General features: G+C 53.0%; 1 protein-coding gene across 3 annotated transcripts; it reads left to right on the forward strand.

Moving 5' to 3' along the window:
- The first annotated feature begins 780 nt into the window (after positions 1–780).
- On the forward strand, positions 781–12,178 carry LOC101110855 (secreted and transmembrane protein 1-like). 3 transcript variants are annotated; one of them, XM_015098894.3, is made up of 6 exons: positions 781–862; positions 9,413–9,566; positions 9,753–10,064; positions 10,658–10,690; positions 10,854–11,104; positions 11,728–12,178. In XM_015098894.3, exons 2-6 carry the CDS (start codon positions 9,479–9,481, stop codon positions 11,821–11,823), a joined length of 780 nt encoding a protein of 259 aa, XP_014954380.1. In that variant the 5' UTR covers positions 781–862; positions 9,413–9,478; the 3' UTR covers positions 11,824–12,178. The 3 variants fall into 3 exon arrangements, with proteins under 3 accessions (XP_014954380.1, XP_042112160.1, XP_014954381.1); XM_042256226.1 differs by having other exon boundaries at positions 10,941–11,104; positions 11,497–12,178; XM_015098895.3 differs by having other exon boundaries at positions 10,941–11,104.
- Positions 12,179–12,992: the final 814 nt, after the last annotated feature.

Below are 12,992 nucleotides of genomic sequence, written 5' to 3' on the forward strand. Positions count from 1 at the left end.
TGGCTTCCAGCACTTCTCTGAGGTCAGCACCTATTGGACTCCACCCTCTGGGAATGAGGGCACTCGGGGATGCCCCGGGGATGCCTGTTTTGGCCACAGAGTGTCTCCACACCCAGCCTGCTAAGACCTTCCGTGGGGAGGGAGCCAGGAAGAGGGGCTCCTTCTGCTCAAGGGCTAGTGAAGGACAATTTATAGTTCAAACTCTTTACCATTTGCTCCTATTCACTCTCGCTCCATATCCCTGCCTGTGTCCCCAGCAAGACTTCTATCTGGATGGACCCAGTTTGCAATTCTGAAACTTGGAATCAGTCTCTGAGGAGTCTCAGTGGGCAGACTCTGCCCAGTGTCTGTGTGGGGGGTGATGTACACAGCAGGGGACTGGCAGGTCCCCAGATCCACGCAGCGGGGTGAACACAGCCAGCTCCCCAAAGGAGGATCTGTCCAGACGGAGCTTGAAAGTGGAGAACTCCAGGAACTGGCTCTCCTGGAAAACTACCACCTGCCGTTTTCTTTAGAATAATCATCTAATGCCCCGCGGCTAATAAAAATATAATAAGGAATTCACTATCAAGAAACTCATCCTTTTCCCCTGAACTCAGGGCAGTTCCTGAAACTTGAGTGACTTCCCATAACTTGAAGTTTCCTTCCTGAATGTTGGACCTGGGTGTCAGACTTCACGTGCATGGATTCTGAATCTTTCTTCCCGCCTCTTCCTTGCTTGGCTCCGCCCTGGAATCATCCTTCGGTTTGGGTTTAGTCCAGCCTCGCAAACCAGCGCACAGACAGGCTGAAGCTGTGGACCGGCTGGGCAGGCAGAGCGCGGGAGCCGAGGGAGTGGAGGAGCCGGGGCGCCGGGGCGCAGGTGAGAGCTGGAGGGGCGGTGGCCGGGGCTCCTGGTGTCAGAGTGCAGTGCACTCACGTTGGGGCTGGGTTGATGGAGATGGGGCGCTGAGCTCTGCGCTGTGCGCCCTCCCCTGAGGGAGAGAAAATGACAAAGACTTCGCAGTCCTGATGGGGAACTGCGTCTCTGCAGGGCGGCCCCAGGCTTGGCTCTGGCCCTCTGTGGAAGGGCAGAGAGTTGGCATCTCGAGCTCCTAGACGTCCACCCATCCAAACAGAGCCCCTGCTGCCCGGGACCACACCTGGGGCGAAACACTTTCACATCCAAACCAACACTGCGGCTCTCGTACTTGCCCACACGCTCACTATCATGCACATATACAATTGTGTGCACTCACAAGGATCACACATGCACACTCAGCACTCACAAACACTCATTAAAACAGAGTGAAACCTCCGAGACTTCCCCTAAGGTCGAGGGAGAGGGACACTCCACCGCCTCTTGCTACGCTCTCCTTTCATTTTTGGTTAAGCTGCAGCAGCAATCTAAATTCAATTCACCACCCACTACTGGTGAATGATCTGCTATTTGAAAGCCACTTTCCACCCGCAGTGCCTGAGGAACCAGAGCCCCTGGGAGGCTCTCATCCCCTGGGTCTAAATAGTGAAGGTGGTGGGGAGGTACAGGCCCCCCTCACCTCCCCCGGCCCCTGGGAGGTGCAACCAGCTGTTGCAAGGAAGGGGAGGATTCTCAGAGGAAGCGCCTTGTGAAAGAGAGTGAGAAGTAGCCCAGCTGATGGGCTGGCCTGTACTGAGGCTGTGAGCCCACAAGGGTTTACAGACTCAACCCCCAGAACTGCAGGAACTTATTACTGCCCATGAGGGATCCTTCCTGGCCATAGCAGCAGGGACAGAACACAGCAAAGGCTCCCCGGACTGGGGCATCTCTTCCCTCTGAGCCAGGGTTGGGGCTCCCTTTCAGCTCTATTCTGAAGGTGGTTGGTCACCTCCCTCCACACTCTTGGTGAAAGGCCTGCCTGGACAGCAAGGTGCTCACCTTCCCATGTAGATATCTAGGTACATACAAGTTACCACTGAGCCTTTGCGTGGGAAACCTGGTCCAGCTTCTCCTAGCTGCTGCAGGAATGGAGATCCCTGCTGACCGAGAACCCCTTGCCCTTGGTCAGCTGATAAGCCTCGAGCCACATACCTACTGCCTCAGTTTCCCAAAGGTCCTGTGTCAGGACAAAGTGCTGGCAACGGCATGCACTTTCCAATGTGTTCCACTGACTCCCAAATGCGATCAGGTCCCCAGTGACAGCACAAATCCCAGCTGTGTGCCCCAGCTTAATATATGTAGAGACCAGCAGCTGTGACGGTGATCTGAGAGAAGGATGAATTGTTGCCTCGCTTTTCCCAACTCCAGAAGCCTCAGGCCCCCTCCAGGTCTTGCCCCATACATGCAGGCTTCCTATACCACCCCGGACCCTCTGCCTTCTCACCGGTGTCTTCCCCTGTTGTGCCCTGGCCTCTCTCTCTGTCCAATTTTCCTGTCCTTTGCAGCATAAGAGACAAGAGGAGAGACTCAGGCAGAGGAATGGAAATGCCAAACTTAAAAACCCATCTGAATTTCAGATAATGAATCACTTTGAAATGTAAATATGTGGCAAATATTACAAAAAGTATACCTATATTTAAAACTAAGACAACAGTGGAACCCCAGACTGATAAGGGCGGCAAAGGTGCCTGAGGATACGGGGAGCTCCTCCCATCCCCAACCCAGCTCGTCCGTCCTCAGAATGGCCCCTCCATCCCAGCCCAGCTCCTCCATCCCCAGTCCAGCTCTTTGCAGACAGCCCTTCTGCACTCTATAAGGTGGAAAAGTCTGTGTCTCCATTGTACAGATTTGGTTTAGTTGAGACTGGTCTATGGTTTTGAGGATCAGCCGCAACCTGGAGTTCTTCCAGCTCCTAGGCTGTATTGTCTGAAGATTAGGAGTCAGGCCCACGGTGGTTGGAGTTTGGGGGCACAGCCTGGTGGGAAGGGACCCTGGCATCCTTGTCCAGATTGTGGAAACCTCCAGAGCCTTTCCGGGTGAGGAGAACTTCAGGGAGTGCATGAAGTTGGACTAAGAGGCTCGTGTGTGTGAGGGCAGAGCCCCGCCATGGCCTGGGGAAGGCTCGGGGAAGACTGGAGGTAGGGGGCAGCGGGAAGAGCGGCAGGGAGTCCCCACCAGGGCCCGTCTGGGAGCCCACAGCTTCAGCAGCCTTGGACAACATGACAGAAGATGGCCCAGGTCCCCTGTGCACAGGCCACACTCCCCCAGGAGGACTCAGGTGGTGGTAGAGAGTCTGTGACACCTCCTGCTTTCATAGTCTTCTGGTCATTTCAGTATCTGTGAGAACATTCCTATAAATAGCACATCTAGTGACTACAAATGGGCATTTAAGGTGAAGCTAAAATAGATACTACTGTTTAAAAATTGAGTCAATATAAAACAATTTTTAGGACATAGGGGTATGTGAAAAGTGAAAGTGTTAGTCCCTCCGTCGTGCCTGACTCTTTGCTACCCCATGGACTGTAACCCACCAGGCTCTTGCATCCATGGGATTCTCCAGGCAAGAATACTGAAGTGGGTTGCCATGCCCTCCTCCAGGGGATCTTCCAGACCCAGGGATCAAACCCAGGTCTCCCGCACTGCACGCAGATTCTTTACCGTCTGAGCCACCAGAGGAGCCCAAGAATACGGGGAGCCCATCCCTTCTCCAGGGGATCTTCCCAACCCAGGAATCAAACGGGGGTCTCCTGCATTGCAGGCGAATTCTTTACCAGCTGAGCTACCAGGGAAGAACTAATTTTTAGGACATAGGGATATGTAGTGTTGTGAAAAGCACAGAGGTTAAGGTGGGGAGGCTGGCAGGGTGGGGAGGCTGGCGAGATAGGCCCTCTGGGGTGGTTTAGACAAAATATGAGAGATTGAGAGCAGAGGGTGGTTTGGTGGGCCTGACGTAGGCTCAAGGGACCTCATACACCTTTCTCAAGGGGCCATGCCCTCGCTGCTGGAAGACACCAGCTGCCCTCCCACCTGGCTTCTGGACTTTAACCTGCTGCTATTTCGCTTTCCTTTTACTTGTCAACACACACGCTCCCTCCCAGAGTCCAGTTGGGTAGATCAGCGAGTGTTACAAAAACACTGTTTTGCTGTATCACCCCCTCTCCATGTCACCTGGTCCAGGTGCAGAGCAAGGTTGAACTTTGACTCATTCAGCTCTGCTGGGCACTTGCCCAGAGCTCATTGGAGGGCACTGACTGCACCCTTCATGTGGCATCAGCCCTGCAGGGAATTCTGAGCAGGTCTGCAGGGATTGAGCACCTATTGTAGGCAGGGCATGTGGGGGCCCTAGGGGCCCTCCCCTCAGCACTGTGTGTGTGTGTGTCTGTGTGTGTCTGTGTGTGTGTGTCTGTGTGTATGTGTTTATGTGCTGTGTGTGTATGTCTGTGTGTGTGCGTATGCTGTGTGTGCCTCTGTGCACGTGACAGGGTGTTCTCCCAGGGAGTGGGAGTAGGATTCTGGTAGCTTCTGAAGAGGGGTTGGCTTCAACAGGCTAGCTTGTCCTGGCTCCCCATGGAGTGAGACCCTGTGTGGTTCAGGATTGTCAATGAACCCACTCATTCACCTATTTTCAATCAACGTCCTGGTGGCTCAGAGAATCTGCCTCCGAGGCACGAGACTCAGGTTCGATCTCTGGGTCGAGAAAATCCCCTGAAGAAGGGAAGGGCAACTTAATCCAATATTCTTGCCTGAAAAATCCCATGGACAGAGGACCCTGGCAGACTACAGTCCATGGGGTCACAAACAGTCGAACAGGACTGAGTGACTTTCATTTTCACTTTTCACTCAACATCCCAGAAAGTGTCCTAGGAACTTGCAACACGACTCCTAAATTTATGGAAAGGATGAAAGCTGGACAATGAAACGATGAAAGCCAGGAAAAGGTGATGAGGAAAGGTTCTGAGGGGGTGAGTTTCCTTCTGGATACTATAGACCCCTGGCTGTCTCCCTCCCAGAGAGAGCACACCTGCCCTTCCCACCAAGTCTCCTGGTTGCACTGGGCATTCGGTGATGATGCCAGGTCACTGGCAGGAGGCTCTCCCTCTCACCCAGTGAGGCATCACTGCTCTCAGAGCACAGGCTGAGGTGGCATTCTTCCTTTGGTTCCCTGGGGGGTGAGCCCTCCATGTGACCCTGAGGACACCTGCCTGCTCCAGCCTTGGGGCCAGTGGGCAGGCCTCCCTGGGAACGTATTTTCAGCCTGGGGAGACTTGGCCTGCCTCCCTGTCGTTGGGACACCCAGGCCCACGTTCGATGGGGAACAGGGGTACAAAGGCTGTTCCGAGGTCAGTGGAAGCAGCAGAGTGGCTGGAGTCCGAGGGGAGACCTTGAGGAGACTGGAAACACTGCGGGTCCTGCCCGAGGCTTCCTCTAGGATGCGTCAGTGGCCAGAGATGAGCACACAAGATCAATCTCTTGCTTGCTCAGGCAGGCTCAGGGTAGGACATCCCTGGGCAAGGGTCTCCTTCCAGGCAGCCCCGAGGGCTCTGGCTAGGGGGCCAGGAGTCACTGTCGACCACCAGCAAGGATGCCTTTGGGCCCTATGGGTCGCTGGGCACCATTCTGTGTATGAGAACTTTCCAATTTAAGAAAAGTTATTTTGTAAAAAATACTCAGGAAAAGAATTGAGCAGATCTTATCTGAGGTGCCAGGAAAAGCCCCAGCACAGGAAGTTGCAACACCTCTTTCTAGAACCTTCCATCACATGAGATTCTCAGCAGCAAATAATAGTGATGAGCTATTTATGCCCCATCCTGGTAATTGCTGAAAGGCAGCGACTGGATTGTGTCCACCTGTGAAATCTCAGCCTCTCTTGTATTATGCTGAGTAGGTTGCGGCAGGATCAGGGCAGCTGATTTCTTCACTTAATCACCAGATTCTAGGTTCTGAAAAAAAAAAAAAAAAGATTAAAACCGAGTTAATGTTCTTGTGAAAAACGAATGTCCAAGGAAAGATAAACAGCCATAGAGAGGGCCTGCCTTCCCGGGGTGAAAACGCATGATGGACAGCATAGTGGCTTGTGCCCCGCGGCTGGCAGGGCCTGGAGAGCCCCACGTGGTACCGGTGCCTTGGCCAGGGTGCTCACTCATCAGTGCCTCAGGCACCACTGGTCCTCCTGGAAAGGAAGCAAAATGAGACCTGTGACATGCCACTTGCAAACACACCTTGAGGAATATTCAAGATCTGAGCGTAAAAATAGACAAAATTTGACCGTGATGGATATTCCACCATCTGGGAAGCCTTTTAAAAAGGATACTCTACACAAACAAACGAAGACTACTTTAAAACAAAACCCTGAAGCTTTGAAGGAAAGACAGACAGGACGACATGAACACATGGGGTCTTTATTCCAAAGATCATCTGGGGAGGATTGATGATGGAAAGCTACTCACCCTGGAAGGCAGTTTGTTTCTTTAAGGGGTGAAAGTCTTAGAAAGCTGTAAGGAGAAGACAGACACTCCCAGGAGGAGGAGCAAAGGCTTTGCAAAGGCAGTGACCATGTGGAAATCCGAAGGGCCAGAAACAGGAGGAGCTGGTCAGCCCTCCACGGCAGCAGGTGTCACCAGGAAGAGGCGGAGCTAGAAGCCAAGGGGACTGGGCTGCTCACAAGCTAAGACAAAGGGAATCCTTGCAGCCACTGAAGTCAGGCTTCAGGATCCAGGGAGGCAGACCTCACCAGCAGCACACTCACTACACAGTGAGACCCAGACAGAGAAGTGGACAGAACATGACCCAGAATGCTCCCTCCAGTGTCTGTGGTTTGTGCCTGATATTTCCAGTGAGGGGAAAGCTGAGGTCTGGGGAAGGAGGGGGCCAGTGTGAGTGTCCTGGGGCAGCCGTGACCAAGGACCCCAAACAAGGGATCAGAAGAAGCAAGTTTGCCCTCCTCCAGGTTGGAGGCCGGAAGTCCACATCAAGGCGTCAGCAGGGCTGCAGGGAAATACCTTCCTTGTCTCTTCCAGCTTCTGGTGGCTCTGGCGGCCCCTCACTTGTGGCCACATCCCTCCAGTCTGTGCCTCTGTCAGCTCTGGGCCTCTCCCTTGTCTGTTTCTGACAAATTTCTCTCTTCTTACAAGAAACCAGGCACCTTACACAGGGGCCCACGCTGCTCTAACACGACCTCCTCTTTATTTATGGCTGCAAAGGCTCTTTTCCCAAGGAAGGTCACCTTCACAGATCTGGGTGGACGTGTATTTTGGGGCCACCTTTCACCCTTCCCTGATGGATCAGTGGGAAAGAAAGTGCCTGCCAATGCAGGAGAGGCGAGTTTGATCCCTGAGTCAGGAAGATCCCCTAGAGAAGGCAATGGCAACCCACTCCAATATTTTTGTAAGGCAAATCCCATGGACAGAAGAGCCTGGTGGGCTGCAGTACATGGGGTTGCAGAGAATCAGACATGGTTTAGCGACTAAAGAACAACAACATTCACCCCAGTACATACAGTACAGAGGGCGAGAAGAGAGAGACAGGAGTGGGCTCTAAGCTGATTCATGTATGTAAAATCACATCCATGTGTGTGCACAGAACACGCGTCTCTCCAGTGACTTCTTTCTTCCTCAACTACAAATGCTGTACTTATGTGAGAAAAGAAGGCTGTCCTGATGGTAAATAGAATAGAAGCAAGTTCAGAAAATCAAGGGAATCGGGAGACAGCAGCACCAGTCACAGGGATCTGGGGGCTAAGACTGTCCCTTGCCACTTTATTCTCCTTGTTTACCCAGAGTCTCCTGGAGTCAGGACTGGAGCTGGTCACCAATGGCCCCCAGTTCCTGGAAGCGATTCCATCCACACTTCCCTTTGCTCCTGGCCCTTCTGCCCACTTCCGCGCAAAACGGAAAAAAGAAATCAGAGACACGGAATTCAAAACCAAAGGGTACCAACTCCATGGCATTCTGGAAAAGGCAAAACTCAGGACACAGTAAAAAGATCAATGGTTGTCAGGAGTTGGGGGGAAGGATGGATGAATGGATGGAACACAGAGGATTTTTCGGGCAGTGAAGCTTGCCGGCGACGGAATGAAACACCAACACTGCAGAGTGGTTTAAATCTTTATATTTTAACACTTGTTTTTTACAGCTGCTTTATTTTATATCTTTTGCACAACCCCCTACAGGGCAAGCTGCCAAGCACTATGATTTAGAGACTATACAGTGCACATGCGCAGCGCGAGATAACCTTTACCTTGGCTTATTTACTGCAGCTAAGACTTTGTTTTGGGGAACTTCTTTATCAACTTAGAATCCATTTTGTCCCAAGGTCTGTTCCTTTTGAGGAATCAGAGAAACATCCTTGTGTGCAAGCAATGTTCTTTTCCCATGGGAACAAACAGGATTTTTAGCTGAACATCTCGTTTGCAAGAATGCTCAGCCCTGGTTGACAGTCTCGTTAGCAAGCACTTCTCAATCTTCCTTAAACCTAGTTCCCTACACTGGGCAGAACATCTCGTTTGCAAGAATGTTCAGCCCTGGTTGAGAGTCTCGTTTGCAAGCACTTCTCAACCTTCTTTAAACCTAGTTCCCTACAGAAGCTACTTTTTGTTGTCGTTCAGTTGCTGAGTCACATCCCATTCTTTGTAACTCCATGGATTGTAACCCACCAGGCTCCTGTGTCCTCCGCTATCTCCTGAGTTTGCTCAAATTCATGTTCCTTGAGTTGTTGATACTATCTAACCATCTCATCCTCTGTGTAGTACCTATCGGTAGCTACATGTCATTATGAAAAGTGAAAGTATTAGTCGCTCAGTCATGTCTGAGTCTGTCCATGGAATGTCCCAGGAAAGACTCCTGGAGTTGGTTGCCATTTCCGGCTCCAGAGGATCTCCCTGACCCAGGGACTGAACCCTCCTCTCTTGTGTCTCCTGCAGTGGCAGGCAGATTCTTTACCACTGTGCCATCTGGGATGCCCAAATGTCAGTTTTACTGGATGCCAAAGCCTGAGATGAGCATTTGTTTCAGAGGAAGTGAAAGTTCAGCTTTCCGGACTGTAACTCACGAGCTCCACAGGAAGATGCTTTTGTTGATAAAAGCCAATCTGGAGAGTGGACCAAGTGTCCCAAATGCCAATCCTCAGAATGCAAGAGCCGAAGATGGGCTGGGAGCATCCAAGGTAGTCTCAGGCTGGTGTCAGGTGCAAGTGGCCACACAAGATTCTGTGTGTCACAGCCCGTCTCTACAGGACACATGGTTCAGGGTGTTTTGCGTGTTTTATATAAAATTCAAGATAACCCCAGCAATATAATTGGATTTGTCTCCCAGGGACCCGTTTCCTGTCTCATCTGTGTTTTTCATCTATCTTACTGTGGTCCCAATGCACACATTTTAAGGTAGAAAGAACGGTCAAGACACAGTGGTCAGGGAGGAACTTGGGGACCCTTACCCACCCTGGCCAGGGTGCAGCCCCTCTCACTGGCTTCTGAAGTAGCCTAAGGGAACTCTGACTCATCAGCTTTCCTTCCTCCAGGGAGTGTCCCAGAAACCAATAAGGAGGACGAGGGACCCCTTAAAACTCCTCTACGTCCTGCTGGCCATGCTGACCTCAGTATCCACTCTCCTCACTCCCAGGATCTTCTGGGTCCTCTTGTTCTTGCCCGCCTTCAGGAGTGCTCAGAGTGGAAGTAAGTCTCATGGTCCCAACTCTGCCAGGGTGACCCCAGCAGGGGCAAGTTGGGTGTGGGGGGAGAGAGCTAGATCAGGACAGGAGGGGCCCAGGCTCCAGGTCATGCCAGTGAACTCAGGAAGGGCAGTCAGTGGATGTCCTGATGTCCAGCCATGACCCACACGCGTGACTTTCCCCCACACAGCCTGGGACAACCCCAACTGCACCAGCGGTGTGGTTTCTGTGTTGAGGGGCCAGCCAGCCACGATGAGCTGCAGCATCTCCAACGCCTTCTCCCACATCAACATCTCCCTGAAAGCGAACCCCACGGCATCGAAGCTCATCTTCAATGTAAAAGCCCCAGGAAACTACTGCCAGGATGGATGGCAGCTCTCGATTCGGGAGGGAGAGGCGTACCTAGTAATTGAAGAAGCCCTGGACACCCAGGCAGGGCAGTACAAGTGGAGTCTGAAGGGGCGCCAGAGACACATCAGAATCACTACCCTGAACATCTCAGGTGAGCAGGGCGGGGTGGCGGTGGGGGGTGGGTTGATCCCCAAGAGCTTTTCTTTTTGGTAGGCAGGAGTGCAGAGCAACTCGGGAGGAGTGATTTCCGCCCACCTGAGGTGACCAGAGCCACGGAAATGAGGCCTGAAGAGGACTTCCACCCTGCCCCACCCATGCTGTGGCTGTGCCCTCTCTGAGCTTCTCAGAGCAGCCCCGGCATGTGTGCCTGCTCACTGTCCCAATCTGCTCAGGGAGCTGGCGCCTTCTCTCCCTAAACATGGCCTATCCCTCACCCCCACTCCTTGCTTTGCTGCAAACTCCACAAGTCACCATCGATTCCTCCCCACCACCCTTCACCTGTCCATACACAGCCAGAGGCACCCTGAGCGCTGCAGATAGGAAGCAGGGGTCCAGCTTTGCCCCAGACCAGGGACAGTGGGAGGGGCTGAGAAGGCACCCCTCAGCCTAGCCGGGCCCTGTGTAGGGAACCCAGTGAGGCCTTCATGAACTCCTGTATCCAGGGCTCATCTGATACCTGGGGCGGAGGGGCTGTGTCAGGGTAGGCCCTGGCCAGGGCCAACCTGCCCTTTGTCTCTTTGGCAGACCCGCAAGACCTGCTCCTCACACCTTCTGCAGGTAGGTGTTCCTATCTTCATCCTGGGCTACAGGAGGGGAACCCCCAGAAAGCCCCCTCGGGTCTTCCCTCTGTAGGCACCCTCACCCTCTGTGCCTGGAGCCCTGCCCATCCCATGCACCCATCCCCCTGCCACACTCCCACCCATGGGCTTCCCAACCACAGGCGATGTCCCCCTCGAGGGTGCCCCCAAGGAGGTCGGGGCTCCTGCACAGATGAACAAAGGAGGGAGGGCCCGACCCCTCCCCACAGGCCCGGAGAGGAAGCTGCGCAGTCTCCAGACTGAATCCCAGGACAAGAGCCAGACACAGGTGGTCTTCCCCATCCTCGCCCTGGTCGTCATCCTCGCCCTCGCGCTGATCTGCATGCTGGCCTGGCGCCAGAGGCGTGGTTCCCCACTCTCCAGGCTCCGGCAGGTATGGGCCACTGTGCCTTGTCTGTGGGCTGGGGAGGGCATCTTGTGTGGGGTCATCTCAGACCCGGCATAGACACTCTGCCCCATTGCCTTGTACCCATCAAGACTAGTGAGAGAGTGGGGAGCGTTTGAGGTCCCAGAGAGACAGAACCCCTCCCCCAGAGGACCCCACCAGCAAATGCAGTCCCAGTCCCAGAACGCAGATGCCCCACCCCAGACAGGCCGCTGAGTCCACACCGTCCCTAGGACCCCCTGGAGGATGGCATGGGGGCTTCCTGCTCCTTCCAGGAGACCTAAGATGTGTGGGTGGGGGATGTGTCTGCAGATGCACCTGCAGAAAGAGTGGTGTCTGCACGTGCCCTTCATCTCCCTCCCTCCCTCCTCTCTCCCCAGGTAAGGAGGCTCTGAGCCCAGAGTACCCAGTGCACTGCGCTTCGCAGAGCCATGGGGAAGTGCCATGGGGAAAACCAGGCAGAGGACTAGGAAGCTTGGCAACATTCTGGCCTCTCCCTAACACACCCGCCAAGGAGGGGTCCTTAGTAGGTCCTGGGCCCAAAGTACAAAAATCTCAAGTTCCAAAGCATTTGACCTAATAGGACCCTCCCCCTCCTCCACCCCACCCAGGCCTGCGCTCCTCCCCAGGGCAGGAGTGCCATGCTGCGGTCACCTGGGAGATGCCCCAGTTTGGGGTCGTCGGCCAATCATGTCTTTGGACCATGAATAAGACCCTATTGGACCCTCTTTCTTTGGACCATGAATAAGAACCAGTTTGAGGGACCTTCCAGGAAGCACATGCGGAACCGAAATGAGGATATCAGTGGCCTGAGATGATGCACGGGGCCTCCTCCACCACCCCCAAAGGGTAGAGCAGCCCCTCTGGATGGGAGGCCGGACAGGTGGCTGCTGGTGGAATCTGTGTCCAACCTCCCCAGTCTCCCACAGCCCTGGGGCTCCCCTCTTTGCCACCTGGCCTACCTGCTGCCCCTTCCTGTTCCCAAATGTATATCAAACCGTATCCTAAACTGTATATGTCACATGTCTTTACAAGAGAAACTGTATAACTCCTGTGAGTGTATCCATTGTGTGTTTTTTTTTTTGGAGGGGTGGGTGGCGGTAGGTCTTTTTTTCTTCCTTTCCTCTTTTGTTCCCTTATGATTTGATGACTTTAGTGCTGCACTTGAATTCCTTTTTCTTCTGTGTGTATGTCTATGATAACAGACTTTTGGTTTGTTGTGACCATGAGACTCTGATACAGCAGTCTACACTTACGTGCATGATTGTTTTAAGTTGCTGATCTCTCCTTTCCAGTGCATTTCAAATATCCTGCCTGCGTACTCTCCTCCTCTCATGATTACTGCTTTTGCTGTCTTGTCTGTGTGTGTGGATGGTTTCCTTCTTTTACTGTATATTTGCCTTTACGTGTGAGCCCTCTTATTTCATCCTTTGCCTGTTTCTCGTTGTGGCCTTTTCTTTTCAGTGTAGAGAAGTTCCTTTAAAGATAGAGCTGGTTGGTGGTTCATTGAATATGTTCGTAAAAGGTACTTATAATGTGATAAAAGAAGGATTTTCTAGAAGCGCTACCTTCAGTGCTTTGCGAAACGTCCACATTGCTAATCCTCAGGATGAGTACGCTAAACCGACTAGCAAATCATCGAGTGAGCTGAGCAATGTATCTTTAAGTGAAGAAAATAAAAACCTGAAAGGAGCTGCTGTGAGTCTTACAAGCTACAAAGTCCCAACCAGGGCTTCCCTGGTGGTCCAGTGGTTGAGAATTTCCCTTGCAATGCAGGGGACATGGGTTCATTCCCTGGTGAGGGAATTAAGATCCCAAGTGCCGTGGGGCAGCTAAGCCTATATGCCACAACTAGAGAGCCCATGAGACCCGACAC

Source organism: Ovis aries, chromosome 11 (genome assembly GCF_016772045.2).
Source record: "Ovis aries strain OAR_USU_Benz2616 breed Rambouillet chromosome 11, ARS-UI_Ramb_v3.0, whole genome shotgun sequence".
In the NCBI taxonomy this organism is placed as follows: Eukaryota; Metazoa; Chordata; class Mammalia; order Artiodactyla; family Bovidae; genus Ovis; species Ovis aries.